The 25434-nt window shown below is 54.9% G+C and overlaps 2 protein-coding genes across 5 annotated transcripts in view; one reads left to right on the top strand and one right to left on the bottom strand.

Moving 5' to 3' along the window:
* Positions 1–27: 27 nt before the first annotated feature.
* On the bottom strand, positions 28–6083 carry SLC25A39 (solute carrier family 25 member 39). Of its 4 annotated transcripts, XM_062507966.1 has the most exons (13): positions 5985–6083; positions 4437–4662; positions 3821–3929; positions 3686–3745; positions 3077–3121; positions 2296–2405; positions 2105–2172; positions 1863–1987; positions 1516–1689; positions 1315–1424; positions 1086–1167; positions 914–994; positions 28–834 (listed from the first exon to the last, which is right to left on the bottom strand). In XM_062507966.1, exons 3-13 carry the CDS (start codon positions 3915–3917, stop codon positions 716–718), a joined length of 1071 nt encoding a protein of 356 aa, XP_062363950.1. In that variant the 5' UTR covers positions 3918–3929; positions 4437–4662; positions 5985–6083; the 3' UTR covers positions 28–715. The 4 variants fall into 4 exon arrangements, with proteins under 4 accessions (XP_062363950.1, XP_062363951.1, XP_062363953.1 ...); XM_062507967.1 differs by lacking the exon at positions 4437–4662 and having other exon boundaries at positions 5985–6069; XM_062507969.1 differs by lacking the exons at positions 3077–3121; positions 4437–4662; positions 5985–6083 and having other exon boundaries at positions 3821–4095.
* Positions 6084–11708: 5625 nt separating this feature from the next.
* Positions 11709–25434, top strand: part of LOC134053249 (microtubule-associated protein tau-like) — a 39854-nt gene continuing 26128 nt past the window's right edge. The window contains exon 1 of the mRNA XM_062508144.1: positions 11709–11774. The gene's annotated coding sequence lies outside the window, so the exon portion shown is untranslated. The remainder of the gene's footprint in view (positions 11775–25434) is intronic.

Here is a 25434-nt window from a genome sequence, read left to right on the forward strand (position 1 = left end):
CAGCCCCCAGCACACGAAGAGAAATCGTTCCACTAAGAGACAATAATTTTATTTAAGAAATTAGGAGAAATTCCCTCTGTGAGTCCCAGGGTAAGGGGGGCAGTGCCCGCAGAGCTGGGGCAGACCCTTGCAGTGAAAGGATGGGGCAGGGGTGCCACAATAGTCCCCCGGAGCAGCAGTGAGGTCTGTCCCCACACAGGGTCTGTCAACCCCAAGGGACATCCCAAGTGGGAGGAGAGGTCCAGAGGCAGGGAGAGGGTCCTGACATGTCCCCATGCCATGCAGAGCCAGCAAGGTGAGGCTGTGTGTGATGGTCAGGAGGGGCAGATCCCCAGGCAGAGCAGGGCTGGGGGTTCTGGGCAGGCAGAGAAGCCCCCAAGGTCTGGGGTTTGGTCCTTGCCAGAGCCCCAGCTCCATCTCCTGCCAGGCCAAATCTCCTGGGACACCCCATCCTTGCCAGTGTCCATGATTCCAGCAGCAGCATCTGTCCAGCCCCAAGGGATGAGTGAGGGGAGGGGCTCCATATCCCCCCCAGTGTCACAGCAGCAGGCACAATGTCCCCTGGAGTGGCTGGCCCTGACTCCGCGTGCAGGCAGCGGGAGGCAGAGCAGGAACGAAGGCACTTGGGCTATGCACAGCTCCTGGGACACCTGGCTGGAGCAGGGCTGGCACTGTCCCCTGGGCATGGCCACATCCAGCCCTGCCCCAGGCCCGCTCACAATCCCCGCAGCTGCTGCTCCTGGTTCAGCTTCTGGAAGAAGCTCTTGCCAAATTCATAGGTGCTGATCATAATGGCACAGGCAGGTGCCACCTTGATGACGCGGGGCAGGAACCCTGCAAGGACAGCACCATGAGCCCCATGGCAACACCAGGGCATCCTGAACCCCAGCATGGGGCCAGGGCCCATCCTCACCTGCAAACAGCCCCCGGGTGCCAGACTCGGCTCGGATCCGCTGCATGAGCAGCCACGTGGAGGAAGGCTTGGAGGCTGTGACTGTGGGGAGAGGGGAGCAAGTGAGGGTTGGGGGACACACACAGAAGTCCTGGTTGCCCCCCAGACACCTGCCTGGAGCCTGGCCCCTCACCTGGGTGCACCTCACTGTCTCCCAGCTCAATCTGCCGCTGGGTTTTGACCACATCAAAGGGCAGCGTCAGCACTGCGGCCACCTGTGGGGTTGACACTTCATAGTGAGCCAGGACGTGGGGTTCCCGTCCAGTGCCAGCTCTGTTGTCACCTCCCAGCACCATCCCAGTCCACTCCTCCCTCCCACAGGTGCCAACCCTCCCAAGGGAGCCCCAGCATCCCAAACTCACCGTGCCAGAGATGGCCCCAGATGCAAAGCTGACCGTGAACGTGGCCCCGTCCAGCCAGGCCTGCTTGCAGAGCCACATCCTCACCAGCTCATAGTTAAACCAGTACAGAGCTGGGGGAGAGGAGACACCAGTGCTACCACTGGGCAACCTGGGCATGCCAAGCCCCCCAGCACAGGGCTGCCCTGGGCCCCCCAGCCATACCTGAGAAGGGGACGTCCCGCAGCACGGTGGGTCCCCAGCCTCTCCAGAGGGACAGCCAGCCATCCTGGGCCACTGCTGACTGGATGCAGACACGCAGCTCACGGTAGCTGAGCTGCTGGGACTGCATCTTGGTGCGGATCAGCTCCAGGGGGCTGATGACTGTCACAGCACCAACTGCAACAGAAGGGACACGGGGAATGAGCTCTGTCCGCTCCAGCGGCCGTCCCACAGCCATCAGCATCGTGCCAGGAGAGCCAAGCACCAAATGTGGGCACTGAGATCTGCCACGCTCTGCTGCCAGGACACAGGGTGGGCACGGGGGGACCCCACAGAGGAGGGGCACTCACGCCTGGCGAGGGCCCCAGCCAGCAAGGGGATGTAGTGGTTCCAGCTCCCCATCCGGGCGTGTAGGTAGTCCCGCAGCTGGTCATAGGCAGTGAAGTAAATGACTGTGGCTGGCACAGCCATCACCCTGCGAGGAGGAGAAGGGGTGTGAGGGCCACATGTCCTCCCTGGGGGCTGGCAGGGGGCTTGGGACCAACGTCTGTGTGCCTGGGTAGGTGGTAGGAGCCAGAATCCCCAAACTCACAGGGTGGGGGGCAAGCCGCTCCACAGCGATCTGATGCCCTCAGAGCGTGTGATCTTCACAAAGGCATCCTGGGGAGAGATCAGAGCATCAGGGACAAGGAGTTACAGGATGGAGAAGGACAACCAGCCCCTAGGAAACACCCCAACACCCCTCAGGGGTGGGGGTCCCCTGCCCATGCCTGGAGCTCATACCAGCGTGCCGGTGAAGTGGCCAGGGGCCTTGTACCAGGCGCTGCAGCTGTTGCCGTTCTGGCACACGTACAGGTGGTCCATGAGCCCGTTGCAGTAGAGGAAACACTTCCCTGAGACAGGAAACAGCACCACCATTACACAGGACACCCTTCCCCTCTGCTCCATGCCCAGCAAGCTGATCCCAAAGCTGTCACATCTTCCAGGAAGGAGCCAAACCCTCAGTGCTTGAGCCCAGTGTGGACCAGTCCAAGACCAAGGCAGGAGAAAAACAACCTTCCAGCAAGGGTCTGATCATGGCCAGAACTAGGGGATGGGGACACCCAGCTCCACGGTGGGGATGGGGATACAGCAGGACCCACTGCCAGCAACGGGAGAGGGTTTCTGCCTCACTTGGTCTTGGCTCTGCTGCCCTGGCACAGTGGGGACTTCAGCATTGGCTCCTCCACTGTGCTCTCAAGCCAGGCACAAGGGACACTGGGCAGTGGAAATCCAAGGGGACTTTTACATGGCAACAGGACAGAGTGCTAAGACCACAGGGGACCACAGACAGCCAGGCCTGCTGCCCAACAGATCCCCATACATGTGGCACAGCCAGCCCCAAAGCAGGGCTGCAGGGGCAGCCTGGGCTGGGGACAATGCCAGTCCCCATGCTGCAGGGATGTCCCCACAGCCAGAGGAGCCCAAGCCACCGCCAGTGGAGAAGCAAACCAGAACGAAGGCTGGGAAAGCAAAGCCCCTGGCAGCAGGAGCCCCTGGCAGCAGGAGCCCCTGGGGTACTCACATGTGGCCGGCTGAGCGCCCCAGGGCACTGACTGCGCTGCCAACACTGAAACACACAACGGGGACACACTGAGCAGCCACCCAAGGGACATGCCACCACCCAGGGCTGGGGCACACATGTGTGCTACAGCTCCCAGACAGGCAGCGGGACACCTCTGTGGGCGAGGGGGCTGCATGCTCCCACAGGCACTTCCCAAGCAGTTCCTACTGTCACCAAACCAGTCCCCTGGGGCCAGCCCCAGCCCACTGACCCCACAGGAAAGGGCAGAGCCCAGGAGGAGCAGCATGGAGACTGGAACAAAGGCAGTGGGAGAACAGCCAGCAGCTGTAGCAGGCTGAGTCTCTGGAGGGCTGGGGGCTGCCAGGCACAGTGCTGACCCCTCGGCATCGGGCTGCAGAGGGGAAGGACAGAGCCAAGCACGAGCCCGGCTTCCCCAGCAGGGCCCCCGAGCCCGTAAGGAAGAGGGGCCAGGGTAACCTGCCAGCTCATCATGGCCTCACGCTCCAGAGCAGAGACATCCCTGCCACCAGCTCTGCCAGCTGAGACACTCCTGCAGGCTGCTGGCCAGGGGACTGACTGCAGCCCCTGCCCTGCCCTGAGCAGGGTTACCTTTGGAGAAGGGAGTCCTTTGGGCCTGCAGCCGGATCTTCACCACATCCAGCGGCGTCACTAAAAAGACACCATCCCTTAGCCAGGCCAGCCCCCTGCCAGCCCCCCACCCTGGCACCGTCCCGCCACACTCACCAAACAGGGAGGTGAGGATGGCACCTGTCCCCGAGGCCAGCATCTGCTGCAGAGGCGTGATGTCCCCGCCGGGGCTCGGTGACATCTTCTCAGCCATGGCACTGTCCCCCTGAAAGGCACATCAGGGGATGCTCGAGGCTGGGGGGTCCCTGTGCAGGGATGAGGTCCCCAGGGAGCCCCCCTGGCATCCCCACTGCAGCAGTGGGAGGACAGGTGTCCCACGCCCGCTGTGCTATCTCTGCAGCACACGGTAGACCAGAGCCCCCCATAATCAGGGTGCCCTGGGGGGGTGACTGGGACTGGCTCCCAGGACTGGCCCAGCCCTGATAACACCCCCTGGCCTCACACTGGCAGCAGGCCCAGCCTGGCTGAAGAGGTGGAGACAGTCCAGCCTTCCATGTCCTTGGGGAAGGAGGACTGTCCCCTCCCTGCACTTGGAAAATTAAGGACAGGAAGGAACAAAGTCTACAGAGCAGCTATGCCATGACAGCCCCCCCCGAGCCCCAGCTGGGACGGCAGCAGAGCCCAGCACAGCCATAGCAGGACACCAGGGAGGGGGAGATCCCCCTCACGAGTTTGCAACAAGCACCCCAAAAAGGGTTTAGGCATCTCAAACCTTCTGATTGATCCTGCTGGGGCTTGGCAAGGCTGCAGCCTCCAGGGCTGGTGTGCTGCCCTCGGGAACCAGGGGATATCACACCCTTTCCAGGGAGAAGGATGTGGAGAAGCGACCCTCAGCACATTCAGCACCAGCTGCTCCCTCTTGCTGCAGCCTGGCGATGATTATTATGCTGGGACAGGGCCATAGCAGGAGGGCTTCCAGGCTTTGGGTTCTTTAAACCCTGGGAATGCAGCAAAAAACCATCACTACCTGACTCAGCAATTTGCAAGGTCAGAGAAGTCATAAATCTCTCCTTTACAGGCTCTGGAAGTGTTGGGTGACCAAGGCTGCAAACTGGGACAGATCCACCCTGAAGCCACACATGGCAGCCCCACAGGGAGCTGGGTCTGTCCTGGCACATGTGCCAGCCCCACCGGGAGAGCTGGATCTATCCCAGCCCTGCACGTGCCACTGGCTGTGCCCGTCCTGAACCCACACCCTCCATTTCCCCAGGGTCTGGGTGCTCTTCGGGCACCGGCCCACACAGCCCAGCACGGGAGGGCAGCGTGGCACATGCTCCACGGGCCCCACAGGCATTGCAAAACCCTGCCATGGGCAGGGCGCTGCCTGGGATCCTTCCCCACAACCCAGCCCTTCTGCTCGGCCTGACGCAAGCCAAGGGAAATCTCTTGCTCCCAGCTCTGCTGCACCTGATAAACTCACTCCTCAAACGTGACATGCCCCAACACAGCCCCTCCTCTGGTGCTGGGACAGCGGGGACCTCCAGGGCTTCCTGTTTGCAACCGAGCTCCCTTCTCAGCTGGGAGCTGCTCCCTTTTCCATACAGGATAAAATGAGCCCCTAAACCCAGAGCTCCTGCTCCGCTTGGAGTGTCAGTGAGGCTGGGTATGGCACGATGAGATCGGGACAAAAAGGGGGGAGAACAAATACGGCTTAAGATGATCAGTGCAAACAAATTCAAGGGACGGGGGGCTGCAGGGAAGCTCAGGGGGCTCTTGCCGGACTGGAAGGGCCCAGGAGTCCAGCCCTAAGCCAGAGGGAAATCCTGCCGGCAGATCGCCGGCAGCTCCGAGACCGTGGATGTGAAGCCGGGTCCCCATCATCTACCCCGGCGGTGCCCGGACAGCACCGGGATCTCACCCTGCTGGGGCACAAACCGCTGTCCCCCTCTGCCCTAGGGACCTCCCCCGGCGGGGCAGCCCCCCCCATCCTGGAGCCTGAACCCCTACCCGCTTTCTGCCCCCCTACCTGGAGCCTTCAGCCCCCCGGAAGGGTTGGTGCACCCCCTACTTTTAGCCCAGAGCTGTGCCCCCTCCCCTGGCCTTACACCTCCCTCTCGCAAGATCTGCACCCCGGCAATCTCGGGTTCCGCCCCCTCCCCGGGCGGGGGCCCGGGGGTCCCCGCGGCCGCCTCCACACCCTCGGCAGCCGCACGACCCCCGACACCGGGGGAAACTGAGGCAGCGGCCCCGCGTGCTGGACCACGAGGGGCATGACGTGGGAGACGGGGTGTCGGGGGAAGCGCCGGGGGTTCCGCCCCACCTGCTCATTCCAGCCAGGCTTGGCGCGTCCCTCCGGGACCGGCAGGCGGCACGGCGGCGGCGGCGGCGCCTTTAAGGAGCCCCATGGGCGCCCCGCGCCCTCCGCTGCACTTCCGCCCGCCCCGCGCACGCGCGCTGCGCGCCGCGCGCCCCTGCGCCCCCTGCCGGCCCGGGGGGGACCGTGCTCCCTGAGCGCGGGCACCGGGAACAGAAACACCTGGAATAAACACCTGGAATAAACACCTGGGACACAGAAACACCTGGAATGTACACATTGTACACAAACAGCCAGTATAGAAACACCTGGTGCACAAAGAGCTGGTACAGAAACACCTGGAACACAGACACCTGGCAGACAAATACATTGTACAGAGCCCCGGAACACAAGCACCCTGTACATACGCGGTACACACCTGACACACGCCTTGTACACATCTTGTACGAGCCCTGCACACTCACCCTGCTTACAGAGGGGCCCACCTTGCAGTCACTGTGATGGCAGAAGGGTTCACCTTGCGCACTCACACTCTGTGCTGGGAGAACACTGCCTTGCACTCTCACCGTGCTGAAGCCCTGGGGCTCTCACCCTCACCTTCCTGAGCCCACTGGGGTTGCACGCTCTGGTGTGGCTCGCACACTCGTCGTGCCAGGGCCAGCAGCAGGCTGGGACACGGGCACGGTGCCGTGCCAGGCCCAGTGCCACTCTGCTGCCTGCAGAGGAACAAAGCCTCTCAGTTCCCGAAGTGCCAGCACTGTGAGCACCCAGCTCCCTGCAGCTCCTCCGAGCAGTGGGGCGAGTGTCCTGCCACTTCCACCTGGGCCTGTGAGAGCTGGGATTAATGCCAGGACCTGATGGGTCTGGGGGGACTGGAATCCCATCTCTGCTCAGTGCAGACCCTCAAGTTGAGTCCTTCCTTTGGAAGCGCTGTGTTTTCTGTGGAGAACCCCAAGTCCTTCTGGGTGAGGTGGTCTCCCTGAGGGGCTCTTATTTCTGCTTGTAGTTAAATTTGGAGATTTTCTTGGGAGGAGTTTCTTCACTGAAAGGGTGATTAGACATTGGCAGGGGCTTCCCAGGAAGGTTTGGAGTCCCCATCCCTGGAGGTGTCCAAGGAATGACTCAACATGGCACGCAGTGCTCTGGGCTGGTTGGCAAGGTGGGGGTTGCTCAGAGGTTGGACTCGCTGTTCTTGGAGGTCTTTTCCAACCTCATTGGTTCTGGGAAGGTGTTTCGAGCTCATCCGTGTGCGGGTGGGAGGGAGCAGAGCCCTTCTGGTGCCCGTCAGCCCCCCCCCCTGTAATCTGGGCTGATGACAGCAGATGGCTCCCGAAGCCCCTCCGGAACCCGCACGGGCCCCGCACCGCCGGCTCTGACCTGGCCCCGGCAGCCCCCGAGGTGACAGAACTGGGGATGCAGGACTGGGATGGGATGAAGCTCCAGCTGGTGCATCCTTCAGGAAACTCCCGCAGGCCACAGTTCTAGCAGCTCCGTTTGTGTGACAACTTCCCTGCAGGACCTGCCGTGGTGCTGCATGATGCAATCCCTGCCTCAGAGCCGCCTCAACTCTTGCCCTGACAAACTCGAGCATAAATCCTGCGCTGGTCTCACAGCTCTCTTTGCTCCCCTGAGTGCCATCCTGTGGGAAGGACGGAGTGCTCCAGGACAGGCGATGTGCAGGTGCCAGAGCAGCCTCTGCCTGTTGAACAGGAGCAGTTCAGGACTCAGAGTCTGCAGTCCTGGGGGTGTTTAGAATGGAGCCTGTTTCACCCACAGGGATGTTCCCTGTCCCTTTGCAGAGCTCTGGTGGCTGCTCTCCTCCTGGAATAAAGTGTCTCCTGGCTGGTGGCATCTCTGAGAATTGTCAGTGAAGGGGGAAGCTAATGCCAGGAACTGCCCTTCCGTGACACCAGGTCCAAGGGAACCTTGGTTTTAAGTGATGTGAGCCCAGGAGCCCAGCAATTCCCACAAGGTCCTGTAAGTGAATACATCCTGTGCCTCCCTGATGAGTCAGCTCTGCCTCTTAGAGACACAGGCTTTAAATTATCTAAAAGCCTCTTGCAGCTGGTAATTTAGAAATGGAATAATGATTAATTAAAAATATACCTGTCCTTAGGGGTATTGGGTCTTGTATCTTCTGGTTTAGGTGCTGGGCTCTGTGTGGCTTCCACACAGCTGAAAAGAGACAGGAATAAGTATTTTTCAGATCAGGCGGGGTCAAGAAGGACCAGTGAAAGATGGTTTAAGTGCCTTGGCCTCAATTTTTTGGGTCTCTTTGTTTGCTAAAGAGGTCAGGGTGAAAGGGTGAGTTTGTTTATCCCAAGCTCAGCCCTGCTGAGGACCTGGCTGGCTCTTTGTGCTGAGTCACAGCCCGCTGGCCGCCTGCGCTGTCCAAACCCCGGGAACGTTTGTGTCCCAGTTCACATCCTCGCAGTCCCGCTGGCCTTGGCGGGGTGCTGAGGGTGCACCGTGCTCTGATTACTGTGAAAATGAACCGTCCTGTTACTTCAGCTGGAGAGAACCGAGTTGAAATACGTGTCTGGTTTGCGGGAAGGAGGCACCGAGCTGTAATCCCCCCCTGAGCTGCAGGGCCGGTTTGCGTGAGCCCTGCTCGGTCTGTCCTGCCGTGACACCGCACGGCACGGCTGCGGAGCGCTTGTGTAACTGCCTGCTCCCAGCTCCACGGGGCTTACGAAACCCAGCTGGTGTCCTGGGCCAGGGCCACGGCCTGGGAACCTTGCTCCGGGGCTGTGTCTGCCTGGGGCTCCTCACCGAGCAAGGGTCACACCATGGTCTGTCAGCACCTGCAGTGGCGCTGGAGAGATCAATCCTGTCTCGGCACTTTCAAAATCGCATTTTGAAAGCAATTAGCCCATTTCCTTTATTTAGGTGAACTTTAATGGCCAGGTTGCAAAAGGGTCTGGGTAGTGCTTTAATGGAATTAAGCCAGTGCAGAATTTGAGTATTATTTCAGCTGGGATCATTATGGTTTTGCAAAAGCCAGGTTTAAGCTGAATTAAGTGACTGAAATGAAGCAGCTTGTGGACAGAGGAGGCCCTGGGGACATCAGACTTGTATAACCCAGAATATAACCCAATACAACCCAGAACTTCTAACGCAGCTGCGTTCCCACTGCACGTGAGACCTGGGAAGTGGTGTCCTACCTTCTGTAGCACCTGCCAGGGAAAACCTTGGGAGTTATGAAACAGGTGACAAACCTCACCTGAGAGGAAAATAAGCCTGGTCTTAGGGATAAAGACACAGGTATGGAAGATGAAGACCCCATGGTTTCCTCCCTAAAGGCTTCCTTTATAATTTTGTCTTTAAATAGTGTATACCTAGCAGCAGTATGGGCCAGGAGTGGGGAAGAAAGAGAAGCCTGGCCTGAGAATGGTGGGGAAAATTCCCAGATCCCTTTTCCAATAAACAAAAGCCCCTGTGAACATGAAGAAGAGCCAGAAGAGCTCAGTGCAGTAATTAAACTCCGTATCAGCTGTCAGCCTGCTGCACATACAGGTAAGAAATGTGCCCTTAGAGAGCTTCTCTGCAGTTCCTGTCAGCTGGGGCAGGATCTGCTGATCACTGTGAGCTCTTCCCACCTGGGGTTGCACACTTGGGAACTTGGGCTGCTCCAGCAGTTCTGGAAACATCTCAGTGTTGCTGCAGCAATTTGTGCATTTCACTCCGGACTAACCTTTGCCAACAGATCTAAATGGACTGGATGTGGCTGTGCCTGAACATTAGCTGGCATTTGCTCTAATGATGCCTCATTGCCCAGCCCAGGATTCTCAGATCCAGACAGGACTTGTTGCTGAGAACTCAGGCAGATAAAAGTGGGCCTTCAGGTGACTTTAGAGAGAAAGGTGTTGTCATGCTGAGCACTTCAAGACATGAGGCCCAGAGTCTCTTTTGGTTTCACTGTCTTTAGATGAAGAAATAATCCTGTTGGAGGATGCTGAGCCGATTCCCAGTCAGCCTGCTGTTCCTGGTACATCCCACATCTCCTGTTGGAAGAGCTGCTGTCCCAGATTGGGCTCGAGCTGCCTGTATTGTAATTCATCTTCTTTTCTGTTGTCTCACAAGGAAGGACCTCCTTGTAGCACTGTAGTGTTTATTTTACAATTCCCAAAGCTGTGATAGATTTTTGAGAGGAGATGTGTCTAATCTAGGAAAATTCTCCAGCTAAATTATAGTGGCTAAATTCTTAGGCAGTTTGGAAATGGGCAGAAAAGAACCATTCCTCTGGTTTTAGATGGCTCACCTATTACTATTGACCTGAAAACAAACAAACCCAACTGTCTCAGAACATTGAATGTTCATAAATCAGAGGGGTTTTTTTGTACAACTCTAATCTGTAAGTCTGTGGTTATTGATACTGTAGTAACAGAATAGCTTTGACACTCCATAAGCCTTTATTCCAAACCAAGACAGACCGTTCCCAATCTGGTCTGCTTTAAAAAGCAGACTGGCACTGCACCTGTGTGCTCCTGGAAAGACCTGTAAGGAAACTTCCCTTTTCCCATCTAAGTTAGACTTAAAATAAAGAGATACCTGGCAACTACAAAAAAAAAAAAAAAAAAAAAAAAAAGGCTTTAAGAAGAACCTGGCTCTGCAGGTTCCTCATCTGTTTCTCTCACAAAAAGCCTGTTCTTAGACTGCTCCTTGATTTGCACCTCAGTGTTTCTCAGGAAAAACTGAAAACTGGATCCTGCCCTCCTGCAGTTTTTCTATTAATCCAATTATTAGGGGCAGTAACCCTGTTAACACAAGGTAGTAATTCCATCGAGGAATCTCCACTGTGTCCACAAGACTTCTGAGCTGAGCAAAAGCAGCTCGCTGCTGTTCCAGATGAAGCAGGCAAGAATGAGAGGGATCTTTTGGGATCAGGATCTGGTTTTTCAGCCTCTCCCTTTGCTTCCCAGTACTTCGGGCTGCTGGCGGGGTGGTGAGGGAGCCCCGACGCTGCCCAGCAGCTCAGGGTCGTTCTCCTGTCACCTGTTGCTCCTTCTGACAGGTGTGTGCCTCACCTAAAGCCAGAGAGAGCTGCCAGCCCTGTTCCCCCGTGCTCTCCCTGGCCTGCTCCTCTCCACTGCGGGTGATGCTGCGGAGCTGCCGCCCTGCTCTCCCTTTGTCAGCCCGGAGCTTAGCGGGAGGAGCTGAGGATGAAATGAAAGCCGTGCGGCTGCTGCTGAGGCTGCCCGTTCCCACAGGAGCCGCGCTCCCGCCATCCCCACGGACCCCGAGGGCTGTGCCCAGCAGCGCCCGGAGGCAGGAGCGTGTGCGTGATGCTGGGCAGAAATCGGGATAAAAAAACGGGCGGCGTCCCGCATCCCCCGGGGCTGTGGCGGGTGCGGGAATCGCTGTGGGACCGCGGCCCCTCCGAGGCCGGCCCTGGGTTCCCGCCACGGAGCGGAGCGGGCCGTGAGGGGCGAGGGCATCGCGGCAGCGCCCCCTGCCGGCCGGGGCGGCGCGCGCGCCCCCGCGTCCCCGCAGACAATGGGGCGGCGGCGGGGGCGGGGGCGCGCGCGCGGGCGGGGCGGGCGCTCCCCGGGAGAGGCGGGGGGCGCGCGTGGCAGGGGGGGGGGGGGGGTGAGGAGGAGGGGGGGGGGGGGGGGGGGGGGGGCGGCTCGGCGGCGCTCCGCGCACGCGCGCGCGCGCTCCCGCCCCGCCGGCGCGGCGAAGGTTCCGGAGCCCGCGCGCGCCCCCGCCCCGCCCGCGCCGCCGCCGCCGCCGCTGTCACCGTCACCGCCACCGCTGTCACCAGCCGGCTCCGGTGCGACACCCCCGCAGCGGCAGGTACGGGCAGGGGTAGCTGGGGTGGGCTGGGGAAGCGGCCAAACCCCGGCCACGCTCTCCCTCCGCAGCGTCCCGAGCCGAGAAGGAGGAAACAAAAAAAAAAAAAGAAATCATCAACCTCCGAGAAATGGCAAAATCCGGCCATTTCATCCCAAAAGCGAGGGGAGGGAGGGGCGTGTCCCGGTGCCGGCGCCCCGGGGCTGCGGCAGCGGCAGGCGCGGCCCCTGCGGCAGCGCGGGCGCCCGGGGCAGGTGCGGCGGGCGAGGGAGGGATGGAGGGATGGAGGGACGGACAAGGGCGGATCTGGGGCTTTCTCCCCGCTCTGCGCCGCTTTCGGCCCCGGTTCCTCCCGGCAGGTGGGGCCGAGGCTGCGGCAGCGCGGGGCCATGTTCTGCAGCCGCCTCGAGGGGGGAAGGCAACGGTGATTAAAAACCGTACATTAATCAATAATGGGCAACCGGAACGAAAAAGCGTTTCGAATAAAAAAAAATGGGAATTAAAAAAAAAAAAAAAAGGAGCTGTCCACGCCCAGCCCTAAATTTTGCGGGGGAGAAGCATTATTGAGGTCACGGCACCCCGGCGTTGCCCGGCTTTGTTGCACCCCCCGGTGCCCATGCAGAGGGGTTTGGTGTTTAACTCGAACGAGGTGGGTCCCCTCCTGTCGAATCCCGGGTGTTTTCCAGCCGGGATGGGGATGCTGGTGCCCATCCTTGTGGGTTTGGGGCTGGGGTGGTGCTGCTTGGTGTCGCTGGTGGTCCCTGGACATGCACGTCCAAGCATCCCAGTGCAGTGCTGGGATTGCCCTTGTCATGCTGGAATTGCCCCCTTGTCCCTTCCATCTGCCTCTTCCCATGCTGTCTCTTCTTTCTCATCCCAAAATCCAACCAGGCAGGCTGCCCCCCTTTTTGGGTTTTGCCTTTTTACCTGTGGTTGTTGGATATTTCTTTATTTGAAGACTAACTCAGCTAGGAAAAGGGAAGTTTCCTCGCCAGGTGTTTCCAGGAGCACACACCTGCCCTCCTGCCTTGGAGCAATTAAACCTGCAAGGAGCAGAAACAGCTCATTTCAGGTGAGGGATGGAGATATCTGCCTGCATCCCTGTCTGCCACACGAGCACAAGGCAGGATGGCTTAGGGAAGATGATTTTTCCTGGTGTTTTTGAACACCTAGAAACGCAATCCTGCTGCTGCTCGCAGAGGGCAGCTGCCATCACTTTAAAGGGAGTTTCTCCTTCCATTTGCTGTGGTACCACCACGCGAGGTGCAGCTCCATTTGCAGGGAGAGGCTGCTCTTGCCTGGAAACGTGCTGGAAGGAGCAGCTGAGACGAGCTAAGCTGTCACCATTTGTATGCAGAGTATTCCCGAGCTTCCCCGGCATGGATGTGGGCAGATGTTGGATGCGTGTCTGAATCATTGGAACAAAATTTGCTACTGAGAATCCTTAATTTGTCTTGTCGAGCGATGGCTGCCTGCTTCCATCCGTTGAAGGGGTTTTTGGCTCTGCTGCCAATACCTCAGATTTGGGGTGTTTGATGGCTTTCCTCGCGGGGTTCAGTTTTCTTGGCATTATTTTTTCAGGGTGGTCAATCAAAGCAGGTCTCAGTTGGGTGTTTGCAGGCAGCTCTTGAGGGGAGAAAAATTAAAACCTCATTCTCTCTAGGAGTAAGAAACCGTCTAACCCAGTTGTGCTTTGTTCCCTCTTGATGCACATAATGCTTGGTTTTCACCCCAAGATGAGCGACTTAAGGAGAAAAGCAAAGTGTTGGCTGATTGACCTGTAGTTTGTAGAGGATTTGAACATAGAATCATGGAATGGTTTGGGTTGAAAGGAGCCTCACAGACCAACTCGTTCTGGGCAGGGACATCTTCCATTAGACCAGATTCCTCCAACCTGGCCTTTAACACTTCCAGGGATGGGGATCCACTGGCAGATGGTTCACACCTGATTAAAGTATTGCATTTTCTCATTCTTTGAATTAGATGCAGGTGGGGTTCAGTTTTTGAGACCTGGGGAAATGCAATGCCTATCCCACAGATGGTGTCACAGATCAGATAGGGATGTTTATCCTGCATCAGCAGGGATTAACTGAGGATAGAATGATGGGAGCTCTGTGTGCCCTGTGGGAAGCTCTGTGAGGAGGGGATGGGTCCAGTCCCTGCCTGTGGTAAGTGCAGGTTTTGTGTTGTCTCCCTCTGTCAAGCACTGTGTTAAGTATCTACAGGTCAGGCTTCCAATTTGGTCTTGCCCACCCTTCCCTCTCCTCTGTATCCCCTTGCTGCCCTCTGCTTCCAGCCTCTGCCTTCCCAAGGTGTTCTGTTCAAACTGTCCCTTTCCCTCTGTGCTTCAAGAGCTGCAGCTTCACCAGGACCAAGCAAACGTATTTATTTCACATACTTTATATATGAAAAGGGGGTCCTGCAGCTTTGTCATTTCCTTCCCAAAAGCCATGAGACATTCTGATCCCCTGGCCAGTCCTCATGGGATAAAAATGAAGGAAATGTGGTACTGTAGCTGCCCTGTCTCCTTGAGGAAGAGCTGGGTGTAGCCAGTCAGGGGTGCTCCTAGTGTGCTGGTGAGGTGGGTGTTTTATCTTCTGCCTTTTGTGTTCCTCTGCTGCATTTTGGAGAACCGTGTTCCTCATGGAGTGCTCGTTGATCCATGTAGCACCACAGGCTCTTCTCCAGTGCTTTGCCAGGCATGGGATTTGGAGTGTTTGGGTCCCACCTTGCTGGGCTTTGCTGAGCAGTCCTGAGGGTGTAGCAGCAGGGATGGAGCAAACTGCTCCCTGCTCACCTTTATGTCCCCAAGTGGAATTTGGCCTTCACAGCATTGTGGAGCTGTTGGAGAAGCCACCTTGGGAATATTTCTGAGCTGGTGCTGGTGCCGAAGCTCCTGAAAGCCTGCCTTCATCAGCACAGGAGTGACAAATTGTCCTGACACATCTGCAGCACAGCTGTGGCTGTGGTCCCGTGTGTGGCCGTGTGGGCCCGTCCGGCTGTGCTGGCCACGGTGGGTGCTGGGTGTGCCCACCCCGGGCTTCCAATACACAAATCCCTCTTGGTTGGCAGAGCGTGGAAAATTGGATCATGAGGCACTGTCTGAGGGGAAATGCTCAGGGTGGTCAGTCCCTTTCTTCCCAAAAGCGAGATTATACAAAAGCTGGAAGAAAGCTGTGGATTTGAGTTTGTCTTGAGCAGAATAATCTTATTTTGTCAGCCCAGTGTGCTGATGAGGCTTGGCTGTGGTGTTGGTGTCCTTTGGGGCAGTGCTGCTAATTTAGCTGTAGGAATGCTCTGACACTTGATGAATGAGCCAAGGAAGAAGCAGAGTGCTGGTTTCCAACTGGCTCCCAGTATTTTCCAGTTTGCTCAGCTTGCTGGCTGGTGAGGTCAGTCAGCTTGTAGGTTGGCTGGTTGACTCCTAGGCTGTGTGCTGGCTGTGCTAAGGTGTGGGGCTAGGCTAGGAGCTGGAAGCTTGTGGTGCAGTGCCTTGGGCTTGTGACATTCCTTCTGGGTGATGCTGGGAGGGTGCTGTGGTGCACTGGGGCTGCTGGAATGTGGCAGCAGGGTTTAAAAGGAATTTATGGGAGTTGTGGTTCTGCACACAGGTAAAGCAGCCAACCCTGAGCAAAATGTTCATGGCTGGTGCTTTCTGGCTCATTCTGAGGTCTGCAAACCCAGGAGTCTGTGGGAAAGCACTAAGAGCCATTTGCTAAAGCACAATGGGTCTCTCTGGCAGTGTTAGAGTAGCTGCCAAACCTGAGGTGATCGTTTCCCTTGTGTACCTGTCCTGTATCTGGGTGGAAGGGGAGCCCCAGCTCAGCATCCTGGCTGTTCCCAGCCTCAGCTGAGAGGAGCATCAGCTCTCTGAGGGCCTCTCCCTCCTGCTGCAGTGGCAAGCAGAGCTGGGCTGCCTTTCTAGGTTTTTCTGCCAAAGCAATGTAATCTCTTTCTACCTCAGGGGCTCTGCTTGCTGCTGGTGTTCAGACTCCAGAGCTGGCTGGGTGGTGCCTGGGGCTCGCCCCAAGGGCACATCCTTGGAGTTGGGGGTGTTCATCAGTAAATTGGGTAGTGCTGGATGCCACGGGGCTCTGCCTGCCTCTGGAGATGGAAAAGGAAGCAATTGCAGAAGTCACTCGGGCTGCTGGTCTTGCAGAGCAGCACAGAGATGTTCCCACTCACCTGGCAGCAGTCCTGGGAAGAGGATTAATTAGGGTGAGTGGTCCGGGGCAGAGGGGTGGGTTTGGTGAAACCTCCCCGAGCACCAGGCTGGCTCAGCCCTGCCTGGGGTGCAGCCCCCATGCTGGATCTCTCCTTCGGGGAGATGTGGAGCTCCTGCTCTGTGCAGTGCTGTTCCCACCTGGCTTTTCAGCATGAGCAGCCCTTAGTCCCGAGTGGTCTTTGCAGGTCACTCTAGGATGTGCTGGATACAGCAGAATTGTGGCCCTATAGGTAATCCCTTGTGAGGTCTTTAAGGTGGGCACAGCTCTGCCGTGAGGAACTGAGTGATTCTCTCTTGCAGCAGGATGGATCTCCCTCTTCCATCTGTGAGCTGGAGCTTTGTTTTACACTGAAATCTGCTGGTTGTAGGCTGGGTTTTTTTTTTTTTTTTTTTTGAAGTGCCTGTGGAAAGCATGTGTGGTTTACACTGGAGTCTGGAGGAGAAGTATCTGTGCCTTTAGTCTTGAGTGGGTTTTCTTTGCAAGTCTAATGAGCTTTTCGCTCCTCAGAAATCAATCCACTGTTTTTTCCCTTTTCTTTCCTAGCAGACCAATTAGTAAAGGTGGTCATAACACACAGCGTGGCTCCTGTTTTCAGTGTCTCTTCTTTAAATATCCAAGGAAAGGGAGCACCAGGGGATACCTTCTGTTAAGCTAAAAGGATTATTGCTGCAGTTGGGCTAATTATTTCCATCTTTGCAGCCTCTCCATTCTACCTGCCCTGACCTCTATCCTGGAGCAGATCTGGTGTCCCTGCCTGTCTGTCCTTGCCTTGGAGCAGTGGGATTGTCCCCCTGCTGCCCTGGGAAAGCAGAAGGATTTGTCCCCAAGAGCTAAAGTGTGTTTGGACAATGCTCTCAGGCACAGGGTGGAATTGTGGGGGTGTCCTGTGCAGGGCTGGGGGTGTCGATGATTGTTGTGGTCCCTTTCAGCTCAGGATATTCCCTGACTCTGGATCCCGAGTGAGCTGGGGCTCAGCTCTGCGGTGATGCTGCGAGGCACAAGGGGAGGACAGAGGCTGGTGTGGGATGTTGAGGGATGAGGTGCAGTCCTGAGGGGCAAGAAGGGCTCTGTTAACTCTTCAGCACTAAAGAGAGGTGATGAAACCACTTGTATGGAGGGGTTTGAATAGCACGTGTGAGACTTGGAATGGCTTTCTTATCAGCGTTGCACTTTATGGCTCCCCCATAGCTCCTGCCCTGGGCTGTCTGCCTGGAAGTGCCAGATGTAATTTCAGATGGGTTTCATCAGTGTCTCTGTTAGTTGCTGCAGAATTGAATTCCATGAGGTGTTTGTGAATGACTCAAAAAATCTAAAGAAGCCTCTCCTGTGACTCCTGAGGACATCCAGCTCAGCCTGTTTGTGGAGGGCTGGAGATTCACTTTTGAGATAAACCAATTGCTTTGTGTGCACTGCAAAGAAGTGTTTGTGGGGCTGCTCTTTTGAAGTTGAAATTTCCCAAGTAGGGGGAATGTTCGGAGTGGTAAAATTGTTCCCTGTGCTAGGAAACATTTTATCTTTTCTTTGATTAAGGTTACTTAAGTCCTGGCTGCGTTGGCTTGCTCTCAATGTGGAGTGTGTGGTGCTCAGAAGCAGCTCTGCTCCTTGTCCTGTGAAGTGAAAAGTCACTTCATGTGAGCTTCCTGGTGCAGGGGGCACATCTGGCCAGCTGTGCACGTTCTCAGTCAAACTACAGGCAGATCAGGGCTGTCACACTCGAGAGGAGAGGCTGAGTGATGGGCAAACAAGGCTGGTCCAGGTATCAGGATGAGTCTGGGGCTGTTCTTGCTCTGCAGGGCTCGGGGCGTGTTCATGGTGTTGGTTTGAGGAGTGCCAGAGGAGACTGTCCCAGGAGAAGGGATAATCTGGAGGAATTCCATCCTGGAGGCTGGTCTATATTTGTGTCCGCTCAGGGTTATGTGAGGAACATTTGTATAAAAATGACATTTCTATCTGGAGCTGTACTTGACTTTGGTGTGGCCAGAAGTAAAGGAGATGTAAGATTTGAAAATGTGGCTCGTGTTCCTGCCCTAGTGCTGACCCACCCGGTACAAAGTGCTGACTGGCTCCCTGCAGGAGCCGAGTGTTTCATTACCCTCTGCTGCAGATCCTGCGTGTGATGGGGTGAGAGTTGCTGGGGTTGAGTTACCTGTGTGGTTTAAGGTGAGACCTATGAGCAAACTGGGTAATGTTGCAGAAATTGAGCTTCTCGTGCTCTCGGCTGGTAGCTGTAGTTTGTGGTGTTAGTGAGCCCAAAGCTGGGATTTAATCCAAAGTCAGAATTGCCTTTTGTGGTTGATTTTCAGCTCCCACTGACTCTGAATTCAAGGGCAGACTTTACCCTCAGCAAATTCTGCCCTCTGAAGTTACAGTTTATATGTGGTTTTACCTCCTGCCTCATCAGCATGACAAAGGGTGCTGCCTGGAGCTGCCTGGAGGGATTTGTACAAGGAGCTTTGAACAATGGACTTCTCCAAATTGGACTGAAAACTACACGGGTTTCCTTCGGCATTTCCCGGTGTAATAATGGAGAGCCTGGCAGGCGTGAATAGGCAGAATGAATAAATGTTGCTGTTGGGGGCAAAAAGGAAAGCAGGTAAAATCTGCTCGAGCTGGGGCATGTCTTGGAGTCACTGCCTGGGAAAACACATTTTAGAGAGGGCAGGACCAAAATGAGGGTATTTGAACCAAAATGAGGATGTTGGACTTGTGCTGTGACAGAGGGAGTGACCCTGGGGTTTGTGGAGCCTTGCAGGGTTGTGGTCGTGGGTGGGTGATCCAGAAAGATCAGCTGTGAGCAGGAGGAGTCCCTGGTGCTCCCTGGTTTTGTTCTCATCCCGAGCAGCATCCTGGGCACCTGCCAAATCCGAGTACCCTGCGCACACCTGGGCACGCTGTCCTGTCTGCTCTCCTTCCTCATCCATCTCTGCTGTTCCTGCCCTCTCTCCCTTCCCTCTTAAACCCTGCCCTGGCAGCCCCAGCCCCGTGTTCTCCTGGGTGCTCCTCAACTGAGAGCAGGGTGGGGACCCAGCTCCCCGCAGGATGTGGAATTCCAGCATCGGGAATCTCAATCTGCAGCACTGCTGAGCTGCATCCTTAATTCATGGTTTTGGAGCTTACTTTGCATGAGTTCTGCTGTTCCCCCTCTTTAAGTGGTAGCTGGATTACTTTGCCAGCTCCTCCCTTCCCCCAGGTTCCTCCAGGCAGGAGGTGAAGAATGAATACTCTTTAATGTGAAGGCACTTATTAATGCTTAATCTCTCAAATATGTCACTGCTTTTGTGTCTAATAATAGGGTTTATTGTCGCGGCTGTCTGAGGTCCGTGAGAGTTTTCATTAGCTACTGTTGCTCACGTTAACAGAAGAGTTTTGGGCTTGTTTGCTCCATCGGCATCCAGGAGCCTCGTGGTGCTTAAGTTTTTAAATGGAAAAATGCTGCTTAGAGGTTGTAGTGTTTGCGTACAGGTGAGCAGCACCTTCCCAGTGCCTGGATGGAGCACCAGGCTTAGGAGGGAGCTGGGCACTCCTGGGTGATGCCCAGGGAACTGGGCGGGTGTAAAGTGAGTTTCTGAGCCAAGGATTGCTTGGCGCTGAGGTGCTGCAGTCAGGAAAAAAGCCGTGAATGCTTCTCATGAGTGAGGACGGGTGGTTCTGTGAGGTGGGTGAAGCTTTTGGGCTGGGGGGGGGTTCTTGGCTGCTGGGAGGCTCCTGCCACCCTCGATAAGGGATGACAAAGCCGTGCCTTTAGGTGTGGCCAGAGCCTCTCCGAACAGGCTGGCTCCATTCATGCAGGATAAAAACAAGCAGTGCTGACACACCAGCAGCCCTGTGTCTTGCAGCCTTTGTTTTAGAGATGGAGAGAGAGCCCGCGCCCCTGCGGAACATGAGAGGAGCCCTCTAACCCCAGAGCAGGAGTGGGATTATTTATTATTTTAGAAGTGAGGCTCTGAGGCAGGCGGTCCTTTTGGACATGTCATACATATGACAGCAGAGCTGCATTTAGAGCTAAAAGAGAATAAAATCCCCGAGAAGACTGATTGAACCTCGTTTATTTTTAACAAAAGTACTGGGGAAGATGGAGCTGGAATTCTGAGATTTGGGACAGGCTCAAATTCTCTCAATTTCCCTCATCCCTGTGAGAAGAAAGATTGGCACCAACTTATTCCTGGGGAAGATGAAATACATGTGGATGATGGATTCTTTTTTTTTTTTTTTAACTTTCTCTTCCTTTAGCCTTTGGGTTAGGAGGGGAAATAATGGTTTTACAACTCTTTGGCTGAATTTATGGTCCGTGTTCCCATGTGGATTGTCACTTAGTCACACTGCCTGCATCTGCTTGTGCTGCAAGTCTGCTCATCGGCACCATAAAACTAAGATCAAGACAAGGCAGATTGCTGCTTGATTGTCATCCCAAGTGGCCCAAACTGGGCAAAGACCAGCTGGGGAGAGACATCCAAGAGCTCAGTAGGGATGTTTTGGTATAAAGGTTTTTATTTGCTGTTCATCCTGACTGTAAAATCCTCATTTGTCTTGTGCCTCAGCACAAACTGTGCTCGCTTGTTAGGAGAACTAAAGGTACAAATGCAGCTGCTGTTGGTTTTTTGTGTCAGAAGGAAGAGCTCTGGCTCTCAGATTCTGTGAACTTGTGCAGGGTGTGGGGAGACACGACCATCTCCCATCACAGTCCCTTGCTGTTCCTGTGTGGAACAGGAGCAGAAAAAGGCACCTGGGCAGTGGGATCAGCAGCTCCTGAGAGCAGGGCTGGAGCTCCCAGGTGCTTGGGGGGCTGTGAACCTGTGGGGGTGCCCAGCTGCTTCCCTGGGCTGGAGTGTCCCAGTCCTTCCCTGTCAGGAAATGAGGATTCTCTCATCCCTGTGCTCAGCTTTCTTGCTGATGTTTGTTTGTTTGTTTGTTTGTTTGTTTTCTCTCTTGAGCCCTTCCAGATTAGGCTTTTTTTCCTCCCTGCATTTATCTTCTTACTGACCTGATACAGATTTAATAAAAGAATGGTGCTTTTAGTTGTAGTAAATACAGTTGTGAACATTTTAGGAACAGTGTTTTTCTGCTGTTATGCAACAACATAAAAGCAAAGCAGAAACACATGATGAATGTCCTATTGTCTGTTGTCTTTTGGCATTAAAGAATGAGAGATGATGTTCAGGAAACACACTGTGACTTTTGACCTCATCTGAAGAGTCTCTGAGTCACGAAAAACAAAAATAATTCAGCAGAGCCAGACAGAAGCTAAACCAGGCATGGCAGAGCCCGGTCTGGTTGCAGGGTGACTGCTGGGGTGAGGACAAGCCCTGGTGATCTGACGTGTTTGTTGCTTTCTAGGCTAGGGAACCAGTGTGTGGAGAACACCCAAATCCCTGCTCTGTATTTGTGGAGCCTGTCCTGGTGAGGCTGCTGCGTTCCAGCACTGCCAGTCACCTTCAGGGAGCTGCAACTGGGCACGGCGGGACCAAGGACTGTCTGGTGCCCAGTTTGGGTGTCAAGTGGCTGAAAGTGATGGCTTGGTAAAACGAGCCCGGGGTATAAAGTGCATGGGGAGATTTGTGCTCCTCCTGCAGGGGTGAGCCGGGCTTTTCCACGCTGGTAACGCCTGTTCCTGTTCCACTGCTGCTGGACTCCCTGTCCTTTCCCTCTGCTTCCATGTGGAATGTCTCTGCCATGGCACATTGGAGTCCATTCTGCACTCAGACCTGGATCCTGCAGAAGGAAAGCAGGGATCCCTGGGGAGCCTCACCTGCCTTGGCTTCTCCCCTGGGACAGGATTTCTGTCGCTGCCAGAGCGATGCCAGCCGCGGTGGAGTGACAGGAGCTGGAGCAGATGGTGCCGTTGTCATCATTTTATTTTCTATCCATGTGCTGAAACAGCTCAAAATAACTTTAGAAATGATGGCCCAATCCATGAAGAATGTTTTCCTTGCCCTGAGAAAATCTCCTGCAATATTAGTGGCCACAAGGCTCTCCTGGTTCTGTCTGCTCTGACTGGGATTGCTCACTAGACTGGAGCTGTGGCATGAAGAATCTTTCATATTTAATATCTTCATTACTGTGGCAGCATTGAATATTCACATAACTTCTGTCAGGGTGCAGCAAATGTCAGCAGTGTGAAATCAAAGGAAGAGTAGCAGCTGAGATCAAAGCAAGCAATAAACACATACCTTGTGTCTCACAGTGTCTTTTTCAAGCCTCAGGCAGAACTTGCAGGGGCTCAGGTGCAGCTGGGTGGTGGCTGGTGCTGGCACTGCACTGGCCTCCCACACTTTCCCCCTCTGTCATGCTGCTGCTCCTAAGTCAGCATGAGGTGACCCACAGTGCTACTGTCACATGCAATTTCTGCTTGTGAGGGGCTCGGTTTTGGTGCCTGGAGCCAGCTCCTGGGGGATGTTAGGGCAGAGCTGCTAGTCCAAGGAAAGAAGGACCAAACACTGTGATCTGAGCCTGGTTTGCCCAGTTGCAGCCTTGCCCTACCCGATTTTTGCAGGCCTCATTCTCCAGATCTTTCCACAATTGCTGTTCTGACATACCTGCTTTTTCCATTAATTTTGGGCCCTTCCTGTGATGCTGCACCCATGCAGACATTGCTGACTTGGTTAATGGGGAAAGCGATGCCAAGTACCCAAATCTCCAAGTCCTTTTACAGGACAAGTGAAGTTTTCTTCTTATAAAATTCTCTTTAAATTATGAGGCTTCTGGTTGCACGTTGATCTCATCGTGGTGTCAGCATCATTTGAGCCTGGCACCAGCCACAGCAGCATCATCTGCCTTGGCCCACAGGGAGCCCGGGGGGAGCTGATGTGCAGCTCGGGGCTGGTGGCAGGAGCAGTCCTGGGAAGGGCAGGATGTGGCCCTTGGCAGCACAGGAAGGCTCAGTCCTGTCCCTGGGGCCCTGGCTCAGAGTGCCACAGAAAGTTTGGCAGTTTGAAAGGTTCCTGGGGTTGGCAGGGAGCTCAGGACGGGTACCAGTGCTCAGTGCCCTCCCAGACAGGCTGTGCTGAGGGACATGAGGGTGCTCCTGTATCCACCAGCCTGTCCCTGCCTTGGGAGCCTGGTTTGGTACCCACTGGAGCATGAAATAAGTTCTGTCAGCTTGTTTCTGGCCTCATATTAATGAAGAAAATGGTGATAGCCACGAAACACTGCTTGCCACACGAGCTATGTTGTGTTAGATTGCAGCTGTCCCCAGAGCAGGTGAGCCCTGCCACGCTCCTGTCCCTGGACTGCTCTCAGTGGGTCTGTCCTCTGCTGCTCATCCTGGGCACATCCCTCATAATTCCACGTGGGCTACACAGGGGAGAGTCAGTTAGTGGGGGCAGATGCCTGCTTTTCTTTCTTCAGGCAATGCAGTCTCTCAGAAAAGCAATTTCTGCCTCCTCATGGTGTCGTTTACAGCCAAGGCAAAGCAGTCACCTGATGGGGCAGAACAGCCGTTGTGCCATCGATTGTCCCAGTTCATTAAGACTCCAGGGGCATTTTTTGGGAACTTTTTATCCCTCTTTTTCCCTCTCCCCATCATTTTGGTGGCAGTGGGCAGGCTGGGGGAAGCAGTCTGTGACACTGTCCTGGTCTCTGCCCTGCCTGGCGTTGAAGCCGCATCTGGGCATAAGCCCAGCCTTGGAAAGGCAGTACTGGGGGAATATCAGCCTTCCAGCATTTGCTGTTAAGTAAATAATGACTTCTACAAGCCTGAGAGCTGTCGAGCCCGCCTTCAAACCTGCAGCAGCAGAGGAGATGCTCTGATTTGCAGCAGGTTGGGCTGAGCCTGGGATGGGAAGAGTCAAAGAGAATTAGCTGGTAAATAAGATCTGCCTTCTCTTTGATCCACTCTACGTGTTCAACTGCTTAAAGGCTTCCCAAGCAAGCAGGATTTTGGGGAGGAAGAATTTATCCCCCCATCGAGCATCTCAGGGCTCAGTGAAATGCATGCAAGGTGCTGTAGCAGGAGGTTGGGAAGAAATCTGAAAGCAGCCTGGTAAATCCCTGCCAAAGAGGCTTCTCTTCCCTCTCTCACAAAGACCCTGCTGAACACCCAGGGCAGCCTTTAAAACTGCTCCTGCTTCCTTTCCTGCTGCCACCTAAGCCCCTCTGATCAGAGCCCTAATCTAGCTAAAGTTAGTGGACTTAGGGACAGCCTGATTTTTGCATCATATTATGGAATGAGCAGGATCTGGAGTGCCAACACCACCCTGGGCTGTGGCCACCCTTAAATACCCTCTGAGAGCTCTGAGGGAGAGCTGGGCTGGGAAAGGTTGGGTTTGGCTTGGCCAGATAAACCAGGCAAAAGTGAGAAGGGGTGAAAGATCAAGGAAGGAAGGAAGGAAGGAAGATCCATTTAGTGACAGGAGATGCTGCAGGTGGAAAGGGAGGTGCTCAGGTTTTGGTGAGGTGAAGGTGGAGCAGGTCACAGTGGTTTTATTTGTGCACAGAGCAGACGTGCAGGCAGAGCCATTCCCCCTCTCCTGCAGCTCAGGATGGGGCCTGGGGTTTTGTGTTGGATAATCTGGTCTCTAATTGATGCCCTGCTCTGAGGCAGCTGCTGAACTGGGCCTAAGCTGATTTGGGATGGCAAATTCTGTTAGTTTAATTCTCAGCAACCCTGAGGAACTTATCAGCGTGCGAGTTTCCCTTGGCTTTTCTCTGGCCACGAGCCTGCTCTGGAGACCCCCGTGGTGACCCCGGGCAGGAGCTCTGAGAGCTCCTGGCTGTGAATAGCTTTGATTTGTAATTTGTGTTGGTCTGAGAGGGTCTTTGGACAGGGGAGTGCAGTGACAGGGAAGGACAACGGGTGCCCATAGTGCTGTGATGAGACTCCTGTGCCCCAAAAGCTGTTCTGCTGTGAATCCAAACCCATCTCGTGTCTCTTTGACAAGTGTCCAGCCCCTGGAGAAAGGGGAAAAAGTTTCAGACCTCCAAGGAGTTACTTAAACTATGATAAATATGGAAAAATCGTAAAAAGAAAAAACAAAGCATGTATTTTTTGAGACAATTTCTTTTCCAACTCTGTCCTGTTGCTCCAAGAGGCATTTATCTGTCTTTGAACCTAAAAGTTTTCTGTCCTCTGGACTAGATATCCTGAAATTCTGTGTAATTTCTCAGTTTGCTGCATATTAGTGCCTGCAATTAATGAGATCATTGTCCATATTCCTTCCTCTGTCAGCTTCTGGGAAAAACAGTATTGGAGAAGTACACAAAGGAGATGAAAAGGAAGTTGCTTATGAATTATGAACAGCCTTTCAGGCTGGTGTTTCACGGTGCTGTCACTTTGTTTTAATGATATAATTCAGATGGAATGATGCTCTTTTTAAAGCCCTGTTTGTGTTTGATCACCTTTCAGAGGTAACACTTAGCTCGTGTTTGTTGAATTTTGATTTTAACAACAAGAGTGAGTGCTTTGTGCCTTTTCTAATTAAATAAGAGAGAAGGAAGATGCT

This window comes from Cinclus cinclus, chromosome 24, assembly GCF_963662255.1.
Source record: "Cinclus cinclus chromosome 24, bCinCin1.1, whole genome shotgun sequence".
NCBI classification, from domain to species: Eukaryota; Metazoa; Chordata; class Aves; order Passeriformes; family Cinclidae; genus Cinclus; species Cinclus cinclus.

Coding starts and splice junctions, on each gene's coding strand:
- SLC25A39 (XM_062507965.1), bottom strand. CDS start 3,362: ATGCTGCTCCTCCTGGGCTCTGCCCTTTCCTGTGGGGTCAGTGGGCTG. Junction 1,988..2,104: donor AGCGGCTTGCCCCCCACCCT/GTGAGTTTGGGG, acceptor TCCTCCTCGCAG/GGTGATGGCTGTGCCAGCCA. Junction 1,690..1,862: donor GGCTGGGGCCCTCGCCAGGC/GTGAGTGCCCCT, acceptor CTTCTGTTGCAG/TTGGTGCTGTGACAGTCATC.